Below are 23,227 nucleotides of genomic sequence, written 5' to 3'. Positions count from 1 at the left end.
CGAACTACAATGATGACCCGAATGACTGCCGCCCCCCTCTCGAATGCTCTACGCCGCTCTGCTGTTTCTCTTGCCTTAGGTTATGTGCTGAGCTGTCCTGAACATACTAACTCTCTGTTCCTTAATTTCCCCGGGGTGTTGCAGCAAGACTGCATGTGGGGGGAAACTCTGCTACAAAATGACTGAAATGGCAGCTCAAAGGCCATGATTATTTGATTTCAAAGTATTACAGAACCAAATTATTGACTCCTTACAGCTGGCATGGGTCTCAAACTAGATAAGAGATTCTGGTAATAACTGAAAACAGCTGCAGTAGTCTTATATTTTGTGTTTTCAGAGAGTCTCTCTTGTACTAAAATAAGCTCTGTTAAGTGAAATATGTTCATCCAAAGGGATTTTGATTTGAAAAAATACAATTATAGTAATAGTGTAATTGAAAAGTTCAGTACCTTAAAAAATGTGAGATGTTATTGTATATTAAGGTGCAGAAATTTCGACAAAATTTTGCGTGCAACAAAGGTCCATTCTCAATAGTGTCAATAGTTTCAAACCATGTAGCTTTCTGTTGGTCAGTGTAGTGAATACATTTTTTTGCCCTTGCATGAAATTCCACATTGTGTGGATTCCTATTGAAATGAATGGTTTCACCCACGAAAATTCACCAAACAATGGTAAACGTGACTGTACCTTTAGAAATATAAAGAGTTGTTCACATTCACTGTTATATGCCAGATCTAAGTACATTTAAAAAGCTCTGAATGGACCTTAAGGCATATAACTCATCCATTATCTAATGTTGATTCATTTTTCAGAGCCACAGCAAATAGCGACTGACACAAAACACATGTAGTATCACAAAATAGTCACATAACTTTCAAATGAAATCAAATTATTCAGTACCATCTAACTAAAAGCATTCTGTTGTGAATGATTTATTTATAATGCTGCATATATAAAAACTTACAGAAACACCAGCACACAGATCTTCAAGGTATTTTAGAGCATAAAACATTTTCTTTTTTCAGACAGAATGTCTTAATGTGAGTGACAATCAGACAATTACATTGGACATTTACATTAGTAAAAGAGATTTGCATCAGAGTACAAGCACAATACATTTGTCACCACCAAAGCATGAAAATTATCCATTGTTGCAAGAGGCGTTTTTTTTAATTTTTTTTATTGTTTTCAGCTTTTATATGAAGTAAATCAGAGAAACAGTGCGCACGTCACTTCCAGCAGTCATTTGATGATTAATTTCAATCACTCCAAAGGAATATAATTGAATAAGACAGCTTAACCAAATTGCTTTGTTGTCCATGAAAGTGGGTTAAAAATGAAATATGATTTAAGGGAAAGACACTGAATGCTGAACATTTTGAAAAAAACATCATTTTATGTTACATAATTTACATTTTCTGTCAGTATAAGTGAATACATACTTCTTTCTACAAATAAAGCAATGTTATCACTTATAAAATAATTATACTTATAGAATTTTAAGTAACATTTAAATGTTAAAGGGGACTTAAGATGCAACTATAAGAGAATATATATATATATATATATATATATACAGTTCTTGAATGTTGTAACCTAACAGATACACCAGATGTATGACTGTGAACATCACAGATAGTGAAACAAGCTCAGCTTATTGGGATCATTTGGGGTCAATAGTATATATCATATTTCACACTGAAATCTACTTTAACAGTCTTTCTCCGTACCAAAATTTTGAAACGGCTCTTTAGGGGAGGCCTAACAAGATGCTTGAAGAGGTTCAACCTACCGCAACTCCTATAGATGAAGGTGTTAGACGCCTGTGGTGACCTGCGTGACCTCCGAACTCATGTCAACACTGGGTTGGCAGCGGGACTCCAGTGATGACATCTCCAGGACTAGTCATACCTGCTGATTTGTCCTGTCAACCGTGTTGCCGCTGGACTGGCCCTCACGCTGGGGGTTCCTGGTGCGAGTGGAGTTCTGCAGGTCCAGCACGGAGGGACTGGGAACACAGAACTCCCGGAAACAGCGCTTGAAGTTCTCATCCAGGAAGGCGTAGAGCACCGGATTGAGGCAGCTGTTGGTGTAGCCGAGGGCGATGCAGAAATGCCAGGTGACGGTCTGCAGGAGTGAGCTGGGAATGGTCACCAGAGCCTTGATGATCACAAAGATGTGGATCGGCGTCCAGCAGATGATGAAAACCGCCACCACCACCAGGACCATGCGGGTGATGCGCCGTAGGTTGCGGTCCTTCTCCTTAGAGCCAGACAACATGCGCACGCTCTTCAGGCGGAGGATCATCAAGCCGTAACAGACGGTTATGATGAGGACGGGCATGATGAAGGCAAAGATGAAGACGCAGATCTTCAGGAGGTTCTCCCAGTACCAGGGAGGGTGAGGAAAGAGCAAAGTGCAGTCAATGACTGTAAACGCTGTGAAAACAAGAATATACCTCAGTACAATAACATAGTGAGACATTTGAAAATCAATTAATTTGCAAAGATGACAGTTAAACCACCAGTCATTATTTCATCAAGGTATTGTTTAGGGAGCCTCAGAGACGCAGGCTATTAAACCGTCTTTTGATTTTCTTCCCAAATGATTAGAAGTGACATCAATCTAAATTCACTCAGTAAAAATGTTCTGCCTCAACACTTCTCTTGTGTCTGCAAAATTTGTGTCACCACAGTAACAATTTCCAGTATTGAGAAAAATGTCTTACCCCCAATTTCACAGACAAGGCTTAAGCCAAGTCCCAGACTAAAATGCATGTTTGAGCTGATTTATCTAAAAGCAACTTGCACTGACATATCTTAAAGTCCTCCTGTAGTCAAAAATGTTATCCCTTTAAACTCATTTTTGATCACCAAAATTACATATTTAAACATTTTTCCTGTGAAAAAAAATCTTAATGCCTTAAAATAGCTTGAATGTAACTCTACACCCTTGCCTCATTTAATATACACGGTTCAATGAATATGATAATTAGCCCCGCCTCCACTCACTCGCACGAGCTCAGACGAGATCCACTCGGTCAACTTACTGAGGTAAATCGCTTTTTACAACGTCGGACACATAACGGTAATTAATGTGATTAGCATTTTGCTTGACTACGTTACCAAACAGCTAATAATGTGTTGCTAATGTTACACAAACCATCTTCACATTCACGAGTCAGACAGCTGCCTTCTAACAATCAGTATCCTTAGAAATGCTTTGAACAACTCAGAGCGTCAGTGGAGAAAGGCATATAATTCATCATAACATCATAATACACATTATACACCCGGCGCCATATTGCTAAATCTACCCGATTTTTCATATCAACAGAAAAATATACTGGGATAACCTTCTTTTGAGACTCCCTTGCGTGGTTATTTAATGATATGCTAAAGCCCGCCGGCACGTTGACGTGATTGGTTACAAGGTAGTTTGTGACGTCAGAGACTGCCTTTGGTTTACTGCAGTTTTAAAGAGAAAATACTCAGCAATGGTGTTGACTTTGCACATGGTTTGTCTTAAAGCATATTAAAACACCAGATAGACATATGAACTTGATTTTCATCACAAGGGGGACTTTAAAATATGTCAGCGCCATTGTTTTGTCTCAAGATGCACACAAGTAATGTTTTTTTTCTAAGGCTTGCTACAAAAAGCTACTTGAACTGAACTATGGCAAAAAGGCAATAGTTCATTTTTATAGTTCATATCTTTAAAATATCTTCTGTGCTCCACAGAAAGAAAGTCATTCAGGTTTGGAACAACATGAGAGTGAGTAAATGATGACACACATTTCATTTTCAGGAGAACTATCCCGTTACATGCAGTAATATCTGAATTTTACATTGGAGAATGTAGACGTACAGCCGCTGTGGTACTCAACAGTGGTGGAGGCCATGATCATGACTGGGAGACCGATGGCAGATGAAAGGATCCAGTTACACACGTTGACAATCTTGGCATTTCTGGGGGTTCTGAAGTCCAGGGCTTTAACCGGGTGGCAAACAGCGATGTAGCGGTCGACACTCATAGTGGTGAGGGTAAAGATACTGGTGAACATGTTGTAGTAATCAATGGACATCACGATCTTGCACAGCACGTCTCCGAAAGGCCATGTACCCATCAGGTAGTTCACACTCTGGAAGGGAAGAGTGCTTGTTGCCAAGGCATCTGCTAAAGCAAGGTTGAAGATGTAGATGTTGGTCGCAGTTTTCATTTTGGTGTATCTGCAATAGATAAAAATAAATCATAAAATATTAAATAACGTAAGATCAATGGGATGGATGGATGGATGTTTTGTTCCATCTGGAAGACAAACTCTGATTTAGATTTTATCTCAAAAAGAAATGTTAAACCCTACTGTTCATAGATGTAACACCAACCCTGACTTTCATAATACCACTGTTGGGAGTAGCATGAAAGAATGGTTTGCACACCTCACTAGCACAGCAAGCTAATTACACGAGGCATTTTGCCTTAACTGAGTGGCACATGGTGTGATGAATTGGAAAGATATCTTTGGTGTGGAAAATGGAAGGTAATTTTTCCTGCTATTGTCTGATAGAGAGCCCCATGAATAATAGAGCAACGGGGGGATCTTTCAATCGCTGAAAAAATGAGATATTGATTTAAACAATAATGTGGTTTAGAATAATAATAACTGAGTGCAAAGTAGTTGCCTGCATCAATCTAAATACATAAGCTTTTCATGAAAGCTTTATGTAAATAATGCATAATTCATGGAGATTTGACTCATTTCCATGAAATATACTGATATTTAACACCTCTTATCAGTCCCTTACTTAAAGGAGCATTCTAAAAATGTATATCAAATCACATCCTTCCTTTAGCAAGAAACTGTAGATCTATCTGGTTCATTCCTTAAAATCTGAAAACTGCATTTGAGCCTAATTTCCTGGGAGTGCTGGGGATTTTTATTTAGATACGCCTAGATAGAGCTGGTATTCTTTTGTAGTAAACACTACATCCAGATGAAAGAAATGCCTACTTTTGTTGCCATTCTTTTAGGCAAGATAATAAACAAGATGAGTCATGCGCCAATCTGGACTATGAAGATACACAATTTCTGATGTATTGCAATAGCAGCGGAGATGATAAATTAACAGCATTTACACTGTGTAAACTACCATCCCTGTAAAAACGATTATGGTTTGTCAGAGCTCCACTGTTTGACTTTCACAGAAATATACACAAGTCAGGGCACAGTCTAGTCCATCCAAATATATACAGTCAGCTACAGAAATATAGCCAGTGTGTAGACAAAACGACATCTGCAAAAACACAGTAACTGCAGTTCTGCTTAGTTGACTGTCACAGGCCAAACTGAAGAAAACACTGAAGGTCAGAAACATGAATATGGAAAGGCTAAGCGTATTTCAAATAAATGCTGTTATTAGGGCCTATTATTATTTTTCTCTGAAATTAATCACATTTTTGAGGGCCTAAACATGCTGGAAAACTCATGAAACTTTGCACACACGCCAGAAGTGGTGAAAATTGACGTCTGATATGGGTTTCAGAATTAGGTGTGGCAAAATGGCTCCATAGCGCCACCTACAAAATTTCAATTAAGCGCCCTTCACACTACATTTCACGTACAGGTATGAAATTCAGTACACGCATGTAACAGCCCAATACCTACAAAAAAGTCTCTGGGAGCAAAATCTGAAAACCCAACAGGAAGTGGGATATTTTGAATTTTCTCTGCAAAATTTTTGCAGTTTATGCCATTTCCAGACATTGTACTTTAATAAACTCCTCCCAGAGATTTTATCAGATAATCATATTTGGTCAGTGTAATCTAAAGGCCTTTGCAACGGTAAATTGCAAAGATCTTGAGTTTTCACTGAAGACGCCCTTCTGTGACGTCTGTGGCGGCCTGGCAAAATTCGATGTTTTGCCATTAAACAGGAAGTTGTTGTATCTTGGGCATACAATGTCCAATCTGCCTCAAACTTCACATGTTTGATAAGTGCCTTGGCCTGAAGACATCTACATGCCAAAATGTAGTTATAGTCATAGCACCACCAGCTAGTAGCAGGAAGTGTGGCAAAAACAAATGACTGACGTAGTCCTCCTATATTTATATACTTAAATGCATACTGCCCACTGTGCTGTTTTCCTATAGCCACCAGGTGGCGATGACATGGGTGTGAGGGCCCTTTCATCACTGCTTGCAGCTTTAATTTTGAAATTTCTATTCATCAAAGAATATTAAAAAAGTGTATGAAAAGTGTATCATGGTTCAAAAAAACAGCACAACTGTTTTCATCATTGATAATAATAAGAAATGTTTCTTGAGCAACAAATCTGCATATTAGAATGATTTCCGAAGGATCTGAAGGATCAAATGAGTAATGAGTAAAAAAAATACAGCTTTGCTATCACAAGAATAAATTATAAAATATTATAAATTAGAAGTAATTTATTTTAAATTGTAATAATATTTCACAACATTACTGTTTTAACTATATTTGTATCAAATAAATGCAGACTTTTTTCAAAGACATTAATTATCTTATAGACCCCAAAATTTTGAACGAAAGTGTATTTATTAAAAAAATGTTCACATTTTTATTTATCTAAATTAATTTGCATGTTTTAACTTATTTTAATTGATAAATATGGAGATATGAAATTGTAAAAAGGCCATCATGACCAGTGTTCGGTAAGTTACTCTAAAAAAGTTAATTACTAGCTACCAATTACATCTTCAACAGTGTAATTAGATTACTGTACTAATTAATGTCTCTAAAAAGTATTGCATTACTATTTACTAATTACTTATCCCATATCAACCTCTACCAGTTGAACAATATAGACATGAAACTGCTCTTTTAATTCTTTCAAATAAATAATATAAAATTGCATAAATTATTCTTGAACTGACTAAAGTATTTAAAGGGAGAAGGTTACATTAAAAAAACATACATTTTACCATTAGATGTTAAATTTTGATGTTAAATCCACTATTGTTTTATATTAGTGTCAAACTGAATAATCGCATTTAATCGCACCTATAATTCTAAATATGTGTGTGTGTGTATATATATATATATATATATATATGTATGTATGTACAGTATGTATATGTGTGTGTGTATATATATATATATATATATATACATACATAAATACACACACATATTATATATATTATATATTATACACATTATATATATAACTTTTGTTAGATGCGATAAATCGGGATTAATCGATTTGACAGCACTATTTTATATAGAGTATATAGTCATACACTCAACCCAGCATTTTTAGTGTACAGTAATGCAGTTTACATCAGATGTAACTGTAATTAAATTACAGAAAAATTGAGTAATCCCTCACTTTACTTTTTCAAGGGAAAATTTAAAAAAAAATTAAAGTAATGAATTACTTAGTAATGCGTTCTCTGTAACAGATAAAATGAAAATGAAATTTTAAAAAGCATTGAAAACATTTTCAAAATATTTCAACAGCTGTAAAGCATTTTTGAAAATGCCTAGATATAACAATCTTCCCCATGGTGAAGTGGATGGCTTCATTCATCACTAACTGGAAGTCTCATACAAGGATTTAGGCTAGCAGCCATTATTAATGATTATCTTGTCATCCAAGGGCTCTCTGCACCAGACAAATGGTCACACCGTTTATTTTTCCCAGAAGGCACTGACTAATTATGAGAGCGTCTCAGGGATGCACCGCTCCTCTGTACTCCACATTAAAGACTTCAGAGGTGAAATGCCAGACCTTTGAATCTTTTTACTGAGTGGAGGAGCTCTTTGGTGTTGTGAACATCACTTACTGGAAACACATTAAAAATGTATTTATCTTCCTTGCTGAATCAACACTGATGGTTAGCAGCAAAACTGATGGTTGTGTTTTGAATACTGGTGAGCAGTTCTTTGCAGCAAGATTACAGTATCTATGTTATCCCTGAAGCTTTGTAAAGAAACCAAGGAAAGTTTACCAAGAGAATACATGCATTTCGGACAACATGCCTGGCAACCAAGACTTCTGATTAACCTAGAGGAAGGTGTGCAGTATTGCTTATGGAAAGAATTAGGAGTGTCATCCAACAGTTCAGAGGAGAGTCCATAAGTTCAGGAAGGACATCAACCTGCTAACTCTGAGATGAAGACAGACACATGTCTTCACTGTTAACATGTTTTCTACAGAGAGCTGAAAAGTAACAATTATTCAAAAGTTAAAACACAGTAATGTAATGCCTGTCATTTAGAAGGTGGTCTTTATTCATGCCAATTTGCTTGAGTGAAGTCGAACTGATTTATTAGCCGTCTGCCTGTGGCATGTAGAAAGCTAATGCTCATGATGAAACATTACAGGTGACACCCTGTGAAAATAGGGCTTTTAAATATGCTGCTTGTGCACCTTCAGGCAGTATTTGTGACAAGATGATACATTTTCTTCTGTGCTGTATTCTCATTATTATTTCCATAAATTACAAATGAAATGCTTAACTTTTAAAGAATACCGTTTTAAAACTCTGAGGGTCATGTCTTTATGTTAAATAAAGAAACTGTTAAAACTGTATAAAGACAAACCATAACTAAAAACACAGCGCCATTTCACTCATATTAGGATGTTCTTTTGAACTTTATATTCATCAAAGAATCCTGAAAAAAAATGTATCATGGTTTCCAATAACATTAATCCAATAACATATATTATTACAATATTACAATATACTGTTTTCAACACTGATAATAACAAGAAAATGTTTCTTGAGCAGCAGATCAGCATATCAGAATGATTTCTGAAGGATCATGTGACACTGAAGACTGGAGTAATGATGCTGAAAATTCAGCTTGGCCATTACAGGAATAAATAAATTACATTTAGAAATATCTAAATTGTAAATATTTTTTACAATATTACAGTTTTTTACTGTATTTTTGGTCAAATAAATGCAGCCTTGGTAAGCATAAGAGTCTTATTTTAAAAACATTATATCTTACTGACCTCTAACTTTCGAACAGAAGTTTATTTCAATTAATGTTCACATATTTATGTTTAAATTAATTTTTGCATCTTTTTGCATCTCTTACCTATTTTAATTGTTAAATAGGAGTATTCTCATTATTATTTCCATAAATTACAAATGAAAAGCTTAACTTTTAAAGGATATCGTTTAAAACTCTGAGGGTCATGCGGGGGCGACTGTAACAGCATATAGGGGCAATTGTAACAACACATGTAAATACCAATGACCACAAAAAACTCCAGAGCATATAGATATAGTTAAAACTATTCAATATCCATTACATCCAGATTATCCAGAACAATTAATTAACTCCCCTTGCTGTTTTCGGGCAATTATAATGCAGTGCTACAATTGCCCCTGACTGTACCACCCTGTGACAAGCTACCCTGCTAGCTAGAAACAACAAAGCTAATGTTTGACAAGGATATCAAATGTTAGACAACAGAATGGTCGTCAAAACAAGACAGATTTAATTTCATAGACATTAATGGTTAAAGGGGGGGTATCACACACAGTTTCTGCCAATCTCAAGTTAATCTTGAGTACATATAGAGTAACAATGCATCCTTCATATCTCCGAAAAGTCTTTAGTTTTGTCATATTTATAAAAGATAGATACGCTAAACCGAGTCTTTCTGGAAAAAGCCGAGATCTTAGAGGCGTGTCTGCCGTCAGTGCCGTGGGCAGAGCTAAAGAGTCATGATGTCTGCTAGCTGCGACATCATTATAAATACAACAATGACACAGCCATTATTGAAAAATCTCTCGGCTTCCGTATCCCGAACAAAACGCGTTGATGGGCGTGCTCTTGCTCTTGTTCTGGTTGATAAAGGTTGATCTACGTGATAAAGGGCCATACTAGAAAAAAATTCTCCGAATCCCGTACTAGAACCGGAAGTAGTCATTTGGCACAGAAATACTCCGTCATGCGTCCAACTCGTGTTTTGAAACTTTGGCCATGTTTAGCATGAGAATCCAACTCTTCTACAGTGTAAATAAGTCAGAATGCATGAAATAGCATTGCACCCCCATTTAAGACAGTATGAGGAAAATACTGTAGATGAAAAAAATTACTTTTATTCCTCAAAAATGAGTTTTTGTAGAAAAACCTTACCAAGTATTATTTAGAAGCTTGTCCTTTGACATGCAGAGAGGGAGATCCACAGAGCACATGCAAAATGAGTTTCATGGTTCTGTCTCGTTTCTGATTGGTATAATTTGAGATGTTACAATTGCCCCCTGTTACAATTGCCCCCCGGTCTCCCCTACTGTTACATTTGTATGACGACAAACCATAACAGATTAACATAGCGCTATTTCATAGACAATGCATTTGTAAATGACTTTTGGTGAAATAAAGGAAGAGTGTAGTAACCAGGCAAATCAGATTTTGTTGTGAAAAAAAAACCAAGGACTTGCTTGTTGCTAGGGAACACCAGAACATGTGCAGATTTCTTATACCATCTACCTATGTGCAAACTGCACATAGATATGGATATATTGCTATGTTAAATTAGATTGAGAAAACACTTGGAACAAATGAACTTTATGGTGTTTGTCAATTAGATGCTGCACTAAAGAATTAACATAATTGCCATAACTAGGCAATGTGCATCACAAAAAAGGATGATGACTCAAAATATTCAAAGCTTTGAAATCACTGGTTACTTGATATGATAGAATGTATATATAAAAAAAACATTTTTTAAATGCCCAATTATCAGGCTTTATACACAGCTGTCAATCCAATTGACAAGCTTTTAAAAAGAGCATCAGCAAACTTTTTCATTTTTAATAAAAGCAAGAAAAGAAGAAAATGGGATAGAAACAGATGAATAACTCAAAAGCTTCTTTTCTCTTTTTTTCATTATGTGCTTCTGATTTCAAAGCCTCCAGAATGGCAGAGGAAAATATGATAATGTAACCAAACTAATCTGGGTGAGTCATGCATGAATTGCCTATGCTGATTCAAAACTAATCAAAGGTGACGTTTACATTTAGAATGTCAGACACAGTCTACCTAAGGCACGGTTGCAAGGCTGGCATCCAGTCCTATCAGCTGGAGTCCCAACAACAACCATTCAACCTGTCCTCGTGTTTCCCTGCCAATCAGGTTGATGTCAAGTGCAGTCTTGTTATCTGTCAGATTCATGAAAGTCTGTGCTGACAAATAGCACTTTTCAAGTCAGTCTGTGTCTCTGAGAGGCTGAAGTGTCTCAAGGAATCTGTTTTCATTTACTATATTCTCTGTTGCTACGGTCCACCTGCACTTGCTGTGTGATGTGAGTATTAAAAAGACAAAACAAAAACCATGATAAAACATGACAAAAATGGCATCAAATTAGAATTCAAAATAATAAAACACTATTTCTCTAACCACACCATTATTATTCATTTCACCATATCAGCCAAAGCAAGCACTGCGGTTTTATCTGACACTGAATAATGTTTTTTCAATAATTCTGCAGAACAGCTTGGCCTATCTCTTGCATCCCTACAAATATTCTCATTTAGTTCATTCACACAGCACAACAGTTTCATTCCAACGTCACACATGACTGGTCAACAGAGCTCTATATCCTCCTGTGAACATCCGTTCCACAGCACTAAGTCTCTGTCTTTTGCGCACACTGCACTTTGTAGATTATTCAACAGTGACACTAATAGTAACAACTAATAGCCAAACATAAAACATAGGGCCAGTTTCACTAACAGCTTGCGCCAGTGCAAATCCTCTTTTGGCTTACAAAACTACTGTCAGGATTTACTAAAGACATGCAGAGAAAAATTAGCAATGAAAAGGCATAGACAGTTTTTTTTTTTTTTTTTTTGGAGTTTCTCTTTAAGGCGCAATATATTGGAAGAGAGTATCATACAATGTGATTTACTAGAATCATGATTCATACATAAAAAAAGAATCATACAACATGATTTACTAAGGTTTGCGGTAGCCAATTTACTGGTATTTGCACCATTATTTAACACTCAAAAAAGCATCTCTTAACCTTTTTTGTTAGTAGATCACACACACACACACACACACACACACACACACACACCTGATTATCAGTGGTTATGGCTTTTTGTGACCGCTGCGCTTGGTAGATTGCGTTGGTTTTTATGGAAATGAGCTGCTGCATCTGTGTTCTTGTGAACTTTCTATTCCAATTAAGCCATTTTTAGGGTCTTACATTAATTTGCTCTGTTTAGTATATCTGGCCCATAATGTTCAATAAAAGATACCGTTTTTCCTCAGATTCATTTTTTTATCTTACAAACTGTAAACACATAAATATATTCATCTTTTCAGTATCTTCTGCCACTTTTAGAGGCACATATACAGACAAGCCCAGAGAGATAAAAAGAAAAGAAAAATACTAATATGTGACCCTGGACCACAAAACCAGTCTTAAGTCACAATACATTGTATGGGTCAAAATTATCGATTTTTGTTTTATGCCAAAAATCATTAGGATATTAAGTAAAGATCATGTTCCATGAAGATATTTTGTAAATTTTCTTACTGTAAATATATAAAAAATTTATTTTTGTGAGTATATATGCGTTCACTGTCAGAAAAAAAGGTATGATGCTTGTCACTGGGGCAGTACCCTAAGGTTCAAAAGTGAAAAGGTACATCTTTGTACCATACTTACCCCTAAATGGTGCATATTAGTACCTTAAAGGTACATATTAGTACTTTAAAAGTGCATATTTATACCTTAAAGGTACATATTAGTACTTTAAAAGTACATATTAGTACCTTTTTATCCTTTGTACCTTAGGGTACTGCCCCAGTGACAAGCACCGTACCTTTTTTTCTGACAGTGCTGCTAAGGACTTCATTTGGACAACTTTAAAGGCGATTTTCTCAATATTTTGACTTTTTTGCACCCTCGGATTTCAGATTATCAAATATAGTAGTCAACATTCGAAGTGGATCACAAAAGTTCATCAAAGTTGTCCTAAGAACTAAGCTGTCCTAAGAAGAAGGTTTTGGGACAACTTTGATGAAAGGTTTTGATTCACTTCAAATGTTGACTACTGTAGTTGTACTGTATCTCAGCCTATCCTAACAAACCATACATCAATGGAAAGCTTATTTATTCAGCTTTCAGATGATGTATAAATCTCAATTTTAAAAAATTGACCCTTATGACTGGTTTTGTGGTCCAGGGTCACATACATATTTTTTGTTTTATATCGTTTTTCTCTTTTTTTATATGTAGGGGGGAATACAACCTCTCAAACAACTTCCTTCCGGACAAGAGCCCTATTTACACATATTTTATAATGGATCATAAGAACCATTAGGCTTGCACAAGGATCAATAAACATTTGTGGCTACCGTACCGTTTGTTAGCTCAGTATACATCATTTAGCCTACTTGCACATTTGGAAGCTGAGTTCAAAATGCTATAAAGTGAAAAGGGTGCAAAAAGCCGGCGCTGGATTGAATATAGCTGTCTGAAACCTGAAGACATTAATCAGTCAGTTATCTAGAGCTCAGTATAACTAAACAGCCCCTCTTTTGGTTGTCTCTGTAGTGCCAAATGTGATATGATTTTTACTTTTATCTTAATAATTGAATGTTTGAGGTTCATTTGGCACAAATCAAGGGGAAAATATGCAGAGATAAGGGAAGGATATCAGCAAGCTTTTGATAAATAAAACAAATGAAAGAAACTGTGGGCAGTATTGATTTTTTTGCCTCATCTCTTGTGTACTTTTCTGTGGAACAGTAGTAAAAACAGCTTTTAACCTTTCCTCATGATGTATATGAGAAACTAATCCAAAATTAACTGATATGTACAAATGTTTACTCTAATTCAAGTATCCTTCTGCCTACAGAAATATAATTGATGAATGTTTTCCATTTATTTCTCATTTGCTTCTAGCTGCAGGATACATGTAAAGGATTCAGTTGTTGCCAGAGCTGAAATGTTGTAAACAATCGCAGGAGCTTCTCCATCACAACAAGAAGCATATGTTATTTGAACTCACAGCATTTACCCTCTCTTAGTACTTAAAACTAATTTTCTGCACAGCTGTGACTGTTTCTCACTTGAAAGAATGCCTGAACAACAGACGCTCAACGGGTTCAAACAACAGGAATCCAAATGCAATGCATTAAAAAGGATTCTGGCCATTTACTTCTACGGTCCAATTTCCACGCTGTCAAGAAATGGAGATGTGAGTTAAAATGTTATCATTTTGACACCAAACGAAAAACAAACAATGGCTTTGTGTCAAGGCAATTCTGTGTGAAACTCTATAAATTATAAATAAGAAAAAAAGTTTTTCTTAAATGAGTGCTGTAGTATAAGGTGGTTGGTTTGGTACAAGTGTGACAGTAAATTTGCAGAGGCAGGACTTGCAGGAAGTGCCTTTGATCTTGACTTTTGATCTTTTTGTATGTAGTACATTCTGGTGTGTTTTAGACAGTGATCTGAAATAGAGATGTTTGAATTCCGCAATAACCACATACTTATAAACAAAATAGAGTGTACATATTCACTATTTATTTATAGTGAATAGGTACATTAAGTATAAAAAAGTTAGATTCTATTTACATTGATAGCGGTAGATATTTGCACCAAGTATAAATTTCAAGAAGTAGCATCTTTACACTAAGTGCAAATAGGAGTAACATGCACTTTTTACTAAAGGTAAAACATCTGAGCACTGGTGGTCGGAGTGGGATATTTATACTGCCTCATATCTGTTGTATTTCATTTTGATTAGAAGCACCACTTTTCATTCCAAATATTTCTTGTTCCAGAAGCCATTTCACTCGGACATAGGAAAGAAAAGACTATTATAACTTCGGTTTCATGCCAACTTTAAAGTCCCCATGATATCACAATTTGTGAAATGACAATTTTTGTTCTTTTATGGAATATTGCAGTATTTATTATAAATGAGTTAGGCCTATCTGTGCACATCAGTATTTTTCAAAATTCATATGCCCTTGTAATCTATAATCTAAATATTGTCCCCTCACTCTTCCAACAAAATCTTCTCTTCTCTTCTCTTCTCTTCTCTTCTCTTCTCTTCTCTTCTCTTCTCTTCTCTTCTCTGATATGTTTACAAGCGCGACAAGGGCGGGACAACCTGTCACTCACATGAGATCACAGCAAGAGCAAACCTCAATGACCCAACGATCCAATCAATTCTCAATGGACAAAATCAAGTCCGCCCTACATTTTTTCTTGTACAAGAAGCGATTTCACTAAGATATTAACATATTCTTACTTTCAACACATCACATATTGATGCTTGGCATCACTTTTTAACTCACAGGGTACCTCTTTAGCATAATTTTTCGGTACTCCATTGCTTTCAATAAGAAACCTTTGCCATCATATACAGTAAAAAACTGTGGGTTATCTGTTGGGTTATTTTCCAAAAAATGTTGGGGCATTTTTAACATCATTGGGTTATTTTTAATCCAACATTATTAAGTGAGTACATAGATGCAATGGATATGGGAATTTTATCATTATGATGGAATTATACATTGGGGTATAATTTTGCCATTATAACATTTATGTTGGGGTGTGATTTTCAATTTAATCAGTCAGCATAATTTTATTTACATTTATTTTACTTTTTATGTACACTGTTTAGTCATGTTTGAGTACGTAACCCAACTAAACCTACCCCTAAACCTACCCATTTGTGTATTATATAACATAAAACAGGATATAACAGGCAGATACAACTGCAGTCACAATTTATTCAAAAAGTACAAATATTCCAAGTGTTCTGAGGCCAAATGACTGATTTGAGAGAGGAACAGACTAATGATCACCGTCTCCATCCGCCTTCAAGCTCAGATCCTATGCACACACATTTAAAAACTGCCGTCAGAAGAAGCGTTACGTCAGCTTTGATTGTGAAATGCCATTGGATCTCATGTGTCTCGTGACCGATTGCGTCATGCTAATGTTTGAATTTAAATTTCCTACTTCCCACTTCTGAAGCTGTCATTTTGAGCTTTCAAGTGCTTTGTTGTCGAAAATGGAGGACTTCGATTTTTAAAGTTTATGGCCTGCCCAACTCAGGAGCTTGGGTATCAGAATTATCCCTGAGCTTACCAGTTGTAAATATGACGTGAGAGGGCATTCATGTCCAATTTTTAACTAGGAAACTCGTATATGATAAATCCGATACCACGTGAAGGCAGCATAAGTTCTACTCTGTTCTTCATAGAAAGATACCATATGGCTTCAGAAGACTTGGAATGCAATATGGGTTGTTTGTAATACTTTTATACTGTTTTTTTTTTGGACAGATTTTGCAATAAATACCTGTGATTACTTGTATTTGCCTGTTACATGTTTTATATTGTTGAGAAGTGGGTAGTTTTAGGGTAGGAGTGGAGTTAAGTGCTCTAAAATATCTATGAAAATATAAATATTTATAAAATCATTTCCTCTTTTACAAATGCAAAGAATTAAATGCGTCTTGATCTGATGCATAAGGCAAACAACTGAAAGCAATAGAGTACCCTGCATTGAAAATGATGCTAAAGGTGATCCCTGTACATTAAAAATTGATGCCAAGGGGTCCTGACCAAGCATCAATATATGACGAGTTTGGAAAGACTTCTGTTTCATGCCGACTTAATGGGATAGTTCAGCCCAAAACAAAAAATTTTGTCATCCAAACCTGTATGACTTTTTTTTTTTTTTGTGGAACACAAAAGATATATATTTTCTAATTAATTATATATTACTTTTTTCCAATACAATGAAAGTTAGTTGGATCCAGTGGTTTCGACGGTTTCAACTTTCTTCAAAATATCTTCTTTTGTGTTCCACAGAAGAAAAAAAGTCAAACAGGTTTAGAACAGCATGAAAATGAGTATATTTCTTAATTTTTGGTGAACTATCCCATTAAAGCAAAGTGAATTCCCAGCTAGACCTGTTCCAAAGCTTTTTAGATAACTGCGTGAGAGGAAACCTAGTTATGCACCTTTAAATCGACTTATGTCATTATTCAATATTTTTTATTTCTCCCAAGGCTGATTTTATTACCACATGATGGGGCTCGATAAACCAATCCCAGACTGCAATCGGCTCATTAATCACAGAAGTAGATTGCACCTACTGGGCTATAGCTTTCTTTTACTTCCCACTGTAGGAAGCTGCCTCTAAAACTCTGACTGGTTGCTCATAAACTCTCGGAAAGCACTGAGGCTCTACAAAGCAAAGAAAATCAGGTGACCTTACACAGGGGTCAATACTTTAGCAATTAAAAACAAATTGATCAATTCCTGTATGTCTTTACGCTCCATAAGCGATATCTGCTAATATCTGTTGACTAAATATTATGCTGTTTAAGAAGGATATAAAAGTTGTATCCACTGTATTAAACACAGCATCTCTGAAGAGGTTAATGTGTACGTGATCTGAAATACAGTGCCACCTATTTAATCACAATTCTCTGAGACAAACAAGCCCTCACCCCATCATTGAAATTCATTCACTATCTGTTTAATTACTGTATTGATTGCATCCTTCCCAAGTCACAGAAACTGGTTCTGAATCATCTTAGCAGTTGACAGCTGTGAATTGTAGGTGCATATAGAGGAAACAGCACGGGCATGTGTACAAACACTCCACTGGTGAAGCCTAAGTCTGTCTATCTATCTGTCTGTCTGTCTATCTATCTATCTTATATCCATCTCTAATGCCATTCACTTTCTGCTGCATTTCACTATGGATTATTCATGAAGCATCCGCCCAGTTTTGTTCCATTTGCTTGCTCTTCTACATTAAAAAACGAACGTCAATATGTTACTTAATACACGTGATAGAAAAGTATGAGTACTTCACCATATTGAGTGCCAAATCAATGTGAATGACACGTAATGTGTTGTTCTCCAGTACGCTGACAGGAACGTAATAGAAACGCGTACGTACTCAATGATCTGTTTCATCAGTGGATATGAAATATATAGGCTAGTGCTGAGCTGAGAAACATTTATATTTTACAAATGAGAACCACGCATATTTTATATAAAACATATAGGCTTATGAACTAGGCTGCAGGAGATTCTTTAATCACATTAAGGCCGTTTTGTGACCGAATGACTGATATACAACATAACAGGGAGTTTCTGCAATGAACGTGCTGTTTACAACTCCAATGGCCGGAAAACACTATCAGCATCTCTTTCAACAGGTCCCCTTTTGAAACTAATAAGTAGCCTAGTTTTAAAAGAAAATTTTTTTCCCTTAAATGTGCTATTCAGATGAAGCCACATGTTTTATGCATCGGCAACAGGTAAAGCAATTTACCTACATGTCATAACTTACCTTACAATAACATACATGACGAGGACGTTGCCCACTAGTCCCAACACACACACTATAGAATATAATGCAGTGATGATGATCGCCACTATCACAGGAGTTGAGCTTTTGTCCAGCTCAGCCGTCCTGTCACATCTGGAGCTGTTCATGTTCACGAGACTAGAGCTGTTGCTGAAGTTTCGGCAGAATACGCTGCTGTTCGACATCACTGGGTTAGAAAGCGCATAGAGAAAGTCCGAAATGTTGCCAGTGGTTTCCATGGCAAATGCTGTACGGGTGAGATTCGCCCAAGTTCTTTAAGCGCGTGCGGTTTATCAGTCACGTTCTTTGATATCGATACCTGTCCGACTTCAAAACGCTCGGAGTCCCAACCGTTCTTCTGAGATTGCTGCTGCGAGTATACCTAGGCTACAAGTCCTTTTTAATTATGACTCTGTGATAAATCTATCCCCGCTGTTCTTACATTACCCTCGTGAAATTGTATCGAGCGTCGCTCATACCGCGTATTCGCATTTTATTCAACAAAATGACGTCACATATATATTCACATGACTAGAGGCTTTTCAGCAGTCGCTGACGGCTTTCCAATGATTCCAGCTCCTCTCTTTCTCCTCGGCGAAGCTGTATGAATTTGCAATCACTCTTCTGCATCTCTAGCTGAGTTTACGTAATAATGCAATATTGACAGGATGCGAATTATAATGTACAATTAACTGTACAAAAGGAAGTGAAAACCTATAAGTAGGCTACATATTGTTTTTTTGGGGGGGTTACTCAAATGTTAAACGGGGGTTTAACATTTGAGTAACCTCAAAAGTATAAAAGTTAATCAAACCGCATATTTTCGCCAGGAGATAAACAGAAAAATCTGAGGTAGCCATGGCAACAGTAGAGTTTTTGTTTGTTTGTTATCTTCAGCATGGAACACTGACAATACTTAAATATACCTGTATTGTCATTATTTAGAATTTCATTATAGCTTTATCACTAATATATAACAACACACATCAGTGTAGCACATTTTACTCTAGATAAATCTGAATTAGCTACTGATTTGGCTTTTGTTGTTTTTGGGGGGCAAAAATTAGGAAAATGTTTATTAGCTTTTTTGATGCCAAGATTTACGGTATGTGCCATATTTACTTTCACAAGTAAACTGACCATGATAAATATTAATTGACTGTAAGTCAAATATGGATTGTAATACCAACACTTGTATTAAATGACTTTTTTTTAGTTAAGGATAAAATGAGTAATTAAAGCCATATATATTATATAGTCATAATTGAATATTTCATGGAGATTCAGCATGTAAATCAGCTTTCTGATCATTTACATTGCTTAACAATAACAGAAACCGATACATTTTAAACATTGTAATGTCACATTTAGCTGTGCCTCTTTTGGTGTAAAATAAGTTGACTGATGTGTTTCTGTCTCTGTATGTCTGTGTGTAATGAGTGCTGTCAGTAAGCTCTGTCTGTGATTGCTTGTGTCTTTCATCATTTCTTCTCATGTTCAGATGAGCGGAAGGAGAAACAGTTCCTGTCCTATACACATCTAACACAGTTCATTTTTTCATGTCAAGGGTTCTGCTAAATAATTAATAAAAATCAATAGTAAAAATCAATAGTAAAAAAACTACTTAAGAACAATATTTTAGTAAGACAAAAAACACATTAATAGATTATCGAGATCAATCCACCCATCTGTCCTTATCAAAATCTAATAATGCAGGGCCCTTGGATTTTGCATATAAAACTCATCTCTTCAAATGGCTTAGAACTGCCACTTAACTCTGCATTGAACTTAACATTATAGCCTATTGATGTATTGGGGCTGAGAGACATACCAATCTTACTGATGGTCTCTAATGATTGTAATGTTTTGCCACAGGCCACTGAATCTTTTGATTCAGTGAAAGGTACAAATGACAAATACAAATTAGTTTCCTTCCATCCATAGAGAAGAAGGACTTCGAGTACTCCTTCATTTGAATGTTTTATGTTATCATGTAATTCTGTTATTAGTATCAGATGTCAGGTGTTAGCTGCAAAGTCACAACTAATCCAATAGTAATTGATTTTAATTATGCTAATGTAAATGTCTGTGACATCACTTTCCTTTGAAAATGTTAAATGCAAGAAATTATATTCTGAGGACATGTTGGGTGAACATTACCCAGCATTACTTTAACACCATTTCAAGTATGATCCATCATGCAGAAACTAGTGTGCATAAAGGTGCAAAAGAGATGTGACATAATTTAAAGGAATCCAATTATCTTCTGGCTCCCGGGTTGCTGAAACAGCATTTGCACAAATAATGTTTAACAAAAGTGCACACTGTTCACATCAAATCATTTTTGCATGCCTTTGAGGTGTGCCTGCATTTGGTTTTACTGCCAACAGACCTTTTGAATCATCTCGTCCCTAAAAGTTCAAAAAGACTTTTCCTTGCACAGCTCTATATACTTCAGCTGACCTGATACAAGATTTAGCAGACTTTTGCATATTGCATTTTGCAAATTGCTAAGACTAAGGAGATTATACAAGACACTATGTTCTTAGAAATTACACTTAGCTTTCAGTAGATCTATTGTCTGTGACCCACTTGACCCAAGACCACAATGATTGGTCCTATATCTGTAATTAGAGTTGAACACCTTAAAGTAGCTACTGTAGTTTATAGGAGCTGACAGTTGCTTTTTTTTTTTTTTTTTATCTTCTCTTTCTTGGATGAAAAAAACTCTCAGAAATGAAGATGTTGGCTTGATCTGTCTCTGCAAGAAAGCCCTAACAAATAAAAGATTACTATTCTGTAAATGATGATGTTAATGAGTCAAATAATTTGCTGTCAATGATTTACAAGGGTGATGCACTGGGGAAGGTTTATTATTACTTCAATAGAAATTGCCTTTTTAAATAATATATTGAACTCAATGATTCCTGATCTTTTAGCCAATAATTCACAAGAAGTGGTGCATTAAACTCTTAAGACATAAAATATGCTCAACTCATCTCATTTGAGATCTTTCAGGCCTGCTTCCAGCTAGAGCAATATTTAAACCTATTGAACCTATTTAAAACTGACTTGTTACAGATGTTATAGATAGTTACATATATATAGCGGTTCTGGGGGTGAGGGGGTATCGCACCAAACAATTTTCTGAAATTGGGTGCAGTGTGCAGTTTTTTCTGTGATGAAAAGAGTAATTTATTGTAAATAAATGTTAAAGTGTGCCCCCTAAAACCACAAGTGGCCCCTGCCTGGCAACCATATATATTGTATACACTCTTAAAATTCATTTCAATTCGGTTCACATTTATTTGAATAGCACTTTCCGCAATACAGATCATTTCAAATCAGATTTACAGAAAATTCATGTTTCTACTTTAGAATCGAAAGTATCTGTTATCAGAGATGACTGTCAAAATAATGTCCATATGTCAGAAATGTATACAATTCTAAGATAATACAAATCATGCAGTTAGCTTGCATTCATTTTAGGCAGAAACAATAAGCTCATTAAAGCAATTATTACAAGTTGTGATCATAATGATTACAATATATAGAATATCTGGCAGTTGTGTATGTTGATTCAGAGTTGGCTTCATCTCTTCACAGGTGTCGGGTCATCTGAAATTAGAAGAAAAGGATCAATGGGGTTCTATATAGAACCCTAGGGGTCTTGACTCAATTTTAAAGAATACTTCATGCCAAAAATGTTCTATATAAGGAGAAATGTCTTAAATTATTGCATACTTTCATGTTTAAAGAGTTATTTCAGTTTTTTCTAGTGATATGGTACGTTTACGAGCTGTTTAATTCATAACATAAATGAAAACAAAATTAATTAGTTAATTAAAATTAAATCCATAAAATGATCTCATGATGGGAACCCCTAAAAGGTTCTATATATGAAGCATCTGACAGAACCCTTGTATACAGAACCTTTCCTTCTAAGAGTGATAACTATAATACAAACATATATGAATGTGTGAATATATATGCTCCCACTGATACATTTTTTCAAACATTTCTGTTTTATTGCTATTAAAATAGACAAATGCTAGATCAGATCTAACAAATCACATGTAACGCACCATTTTGCAGATGTGGTGTGCAATGAAGAGTTGCTCTGAACATGAGCAGAAATGTTGTGCTGTCATGAGTGGCAGAGGAGTATCTCTGTTGCCATGGAGATGAGAACATCCAAGGTGCACCCAAGCAAAGCTTAAAATCCTGTCAATTAGAGTTAATTTGTTAAAATGTCCATAAAACAAGGAAAAATACATTGCCCAGGCAAGCTTTCAAAGCCATTTCTCTGGCAATGATTTTTTAACTTTGATTATGAAAGACCTTATGAACAACATCATGAGGAATGCCCTTATTGGCCCCCAAAACGTGTTGTTTATTAATCTTCTGTTAAATTCAGCCACATACCAGAAAAACAACAAATCACACATTTTCTTTTAAAAGGCACGAATCTCATTCTATAAATAAATAATATGTTAGCACAGCTCATTCAAAAGAAAAAAGAGCAAATAATAGTATTTACAGGTTATTTGTTTCATTATTCTGTTGTTTTCTTGTTATATGTTTACCATAATGTGATCAGCTTTATTAGTAACTAAATAATGTCCATCCTATAATCTTATTCATTCAGCTCTCTGAAGGAGTAGGGTAAAAGAAACGACTCCTATCACTTCCTGAATTCAAAGAAATGCAGTGATTGGGTTGTTTTAACCCATTGGTTGGGTTAAATGTTTATTCTTCAGTTTTATTTAACCCAACGATTGTTTAAAAATTACTATTTGGCTGGCTTAAAATGAACCCAAAATAGGTTGATTAAAAATCAGACACATAATTACTA

At 35.6% G+C, this 23,227-nt stretch overlaps 1 protein-coding gene across 1 annotated transcript; it reads right to left on the bottom strand.

Moving 5' to 3' along the window:
• Positions 1 to 916: 916 nt before the first annotated feature.
• Positions 917 to 18,974, bottom strand: oprm1 (opioid receptor, mu 1). Its single transcript, XM_051915965.1, has 3 exons — positions 18,355 to 18,974; positions 3,871 to 4,232; positions 917 to 2,438 (listed from the first exon to the last, which is right to left on the bottom strand). Exons 1-3 carry the CDS (start codon positions 18,609 to 18,611, stop codon positions 1,906 to 1,908), a joined length of 1,152 nt encoding a protein of 383 aa, XP_051771925.1. The 5' UTR covers positions 18,612 to 18,974; the 3' UTR covers positions 917 to 1,905.
• Positions 18,975 to 23,227: the final 4,253 nt, after the last annotated feature.

This window comes from Ctenopharyngodon idella, chromosome 13 (genome assembly GCF_019924925.1).
Source record: "Ctenopharyngodon idella isolate HZGC_01 chromosome 13, HZGC01, whole genome shotgun sequence".
NCBI lineage: Eukaryota > Metazoa > Chordata > Actinopteri > Cypriniformes > Xenocyprididae > Ctenopharyngodon > Ctenopharyngodon idella.
This window is presented reverse-complemented; position numbering and strand designations above follow the sequence as displayed.

Excerpts from the sequence above, each read along its gene's own strand:
- oprm1 (XM_051915965.1), bottom strand. The coding sequence starts at position 18,611 with ATGGAAACCACTGGCAACATTTCGGACTTTCTCTATGCGCTTTCTAAC. Across the intron at positions 4,233-18,354 it reads GTCATGTATGTTATTGTAAG|ATACACCAAAATGAAAACTG; the intron begins GTAAGTTATGAC and ends TATCTATTGCAG. Across the intron at positions 2,439-3,870 it reads TGTTGAGTACCACAGCGGCT|CGTTTACAGTCATTGACTGC; the intron begins GTACGTCTACAT and ends TTGTTTTCACAG.